The 2,500-nt window shown below is 33.8% G+C and overlaps 1 protein-coding gene across 1 annotated transcript in view; it reads right to left on the reverse strand.

The window, feature by feature from the left end:
* Positions 1-1,684: 1,684 nt before the first annotated feature.
* The window catches only part of MYB53 (myb domain protein 53), a 1,347-nt gene continuing 531 nt past the window's right edge, over positions 1,685-2,500 (reverse strand). The window contains exon 3 of the mRNA XM_021418723.1: positions 1,685-2,500. This exon is cut by the window's right edge and continues 34 nt beyond it. Coding sequence (XP_021274398.1) covers positions 1,841-2,500 — 660 coding nt within the window. The 3' untranslated portion in view covers positions 1,685-1,840.

The raw sequence follows: 2,500 nt of genomic DNA on the forward strand, positions 1-2,500 counted from the left end.
TATATAAAGAAGGAGTTGTAAATGTTTTAAAAAATGAATATAATTGCAAAACAACTCAAAAAAAGAGAGTGAATGTTTAATTTAAAATAAATAATCAGTTGACGTTAATTATTTTAACTCAAAGTTTTGGTGTTAATTCTCATGCTGTTCTTAGAAGAAAGGTACAACTCCCACCAAACATGGACCTTTTTTTCTAGATTATGTTTGGTACTATAACTTTTATTATATCATTTTTAAAGTAAAACAGAGGTTTACGATATTTCCCATGCAATGTGCTGTGGCAAATTAGTGGCGGTAATCCCTTTTACCAGTCGGAAAATTCTTCAAACTTTGTTTTTTCGGTTTCCTAACTACTTGGGGTCCCCTTATCATTGAAAATCCTTTTACGTCACTTTAATTTTTTTGACATCAATGTCTTAGTCAACCCCATCTCAAAAATTAATAAAGCTATTAACCCAAATGCCAAATCTCATGTAACCATTTCTCTGTTTTTTACTATCTTCTCTATCAAGTTTACCATTCTTGAATCTATTTATTGTTACTGTTCAAATATTGTAAATTTACACATTATTGATGATTAAAAACGTACCAAAAGATGATGAATAAAAAAAATAAAAAGTAGGACTGGGCCTTTTTCCTGTGTAAAACGTACTTATTTGATGAACAAGATAGAGATCAGAATCAATTGAATTTTTTCATTCCAGTTGTTCTTCTAGAGTGGTTGGATCAAAAGGTTTCGGTCAATGTCTTGATCCTACCTTACCCTAAATAATATAATTTATTTTTTTGAAAAGTACGGGGAAGAATATCATTCCAAAGGGGAAATAATATTGTAATTTATTTAATTTATAAAGTAAGGAACAGTAGGAACATATAAACATCAAAAGTAGGGAAAGGAATCAGGCAGGAAGAAAAAAAACAGAAACCTTTTCTTGTGTGAACAGCCAGACAAAGGAGGAGGTTCTCGTAGTGTGGGCTCAACCTAAACTTAGGTCGATTGTTTTTGTAGGGTTTCTTCATTGTTATTTCCTCCAAACTTTCTCTTTGTTTACATGAAGTCATGATAATAATTTAAAGAGTTGAAATGTTCCAAAAGCACTATGTGAAATTAAGTAAATTAATTTCCATAAAACTTCTCAGCAATTAAATGAATGGAATTGATAAGTTCAACGAAAACGGTATGTAATGTCAACACGTTTCTAAAATTGCATGGAAAAGAGTGACCTGCTTACTGATTTGAAGCAAGTGTGAACACCAAAGTGGCTAGATTCCTTTTACCCCACCCGCAATAAAAATGAAAGTAAAGATATATAAAGTTTTTGTTATTGGTCGGTCTATTATCTAGTAATTTGACTTTACCAGTTCATTTCTACCAGTACCACCATTGCTGTAGCTTGAATGAGCTATAGTTTCATCATTGTTTGCAGCCGCTGAAAAAGGAGAAAATGAAAAAGAGGAAGAAGAAGAAGAAAGAACTTTTTTCTTTCTATGGTACCCTGAGGCCTGACATTTAGAAGAGGGCACATTTTGACTTGAATTTAGCTTGAAGAAATACAAGAAATATACGTGAGAGCTGGTCTTGAAACATGCATAATGTCTCTATATATAGGAGGATGAAATAATGCAGATTTCAAAAATTTTCCAAAAAACAGAAAATATATTTAAAGACATGCAAGGCTAACTTGTTATATATAATGATATTAATGCAGTGTTGATGTTTTAGAAAGGGTTATACATATATATAATGAACAGGATGTGTGCAGAAACTAATACACAGAAAAGGAGTGGAGTAAATGCGAACCTTTTTAAGATTTAAACATATATATTAAAAAAAATTAAGCTACGCAATCTCATGAAACAAAGGGTCTTCAAAGAGTAGTTGGTGATCAGGCCAAACTGAATTGTCGATCATAGTCTCTGTTACAGATGGGGCCACAGAAGGTGAAGGAGTTGCAGATGAAGTGAGCCATGGAGAGTTGCATTTAGTCTCTCCTTGGCTCAACACTGAGTATTCTTGAGCTTGAGCCATGTCCTTGTTCGTAGATGTTGGATACTCACATGGGATTTGTAGGTCTGGTAAACGAGGGAAAGGGATTGAATCATTGAAACCTTGAAGAGAAGCAGCTGCTATATCCAGCTGGGGTGAATTTAAAACTGAGTTATCCTTGATTGGAGAAAGTGAGTTTGAAAGATTAATGGTCTCCATATCAGTGAAAGTGTTGTTTATGTTGTTAGAACCTGAAGAAATAGAAGCTGGGGTTTGAAAAAGATATTGCAAGCATTGCAACTTAGCCATTTGAACAGCTTCTGCTTGTAGCCTTACAGCATGTTCCTCCCATGGGTGGTGATCCATAAGCTCTTTTAGGTTGGCCAAAGCTATCAGATGAGGCAAGCTTGAGAAGATATCAGTTCGAGGCCTATGAGTCATCGGATCAATTCCCATCTGGATGAGTTTTTTCTTCAAATGAGTGTTCCAGAAGTTTTTTATTTCATTATCTGT

Source organism: Theobroma umbraticum, unplaced genomic scaffold (genome assembly GCF_002168275.2).
Source record: "Theobroma umbraticum cultivar Fairchild unplaced genomic scaffold, ASM216827v3 scaffold_44.0, whole genome shotgun sequence".
Taxonomy (NCBI): Eukaryota; Viridiplantae; Streptophyta; class Magnoliopsida; order Malvales; family Malvaceae; genus Theobroma; species Theobroma umbraticum.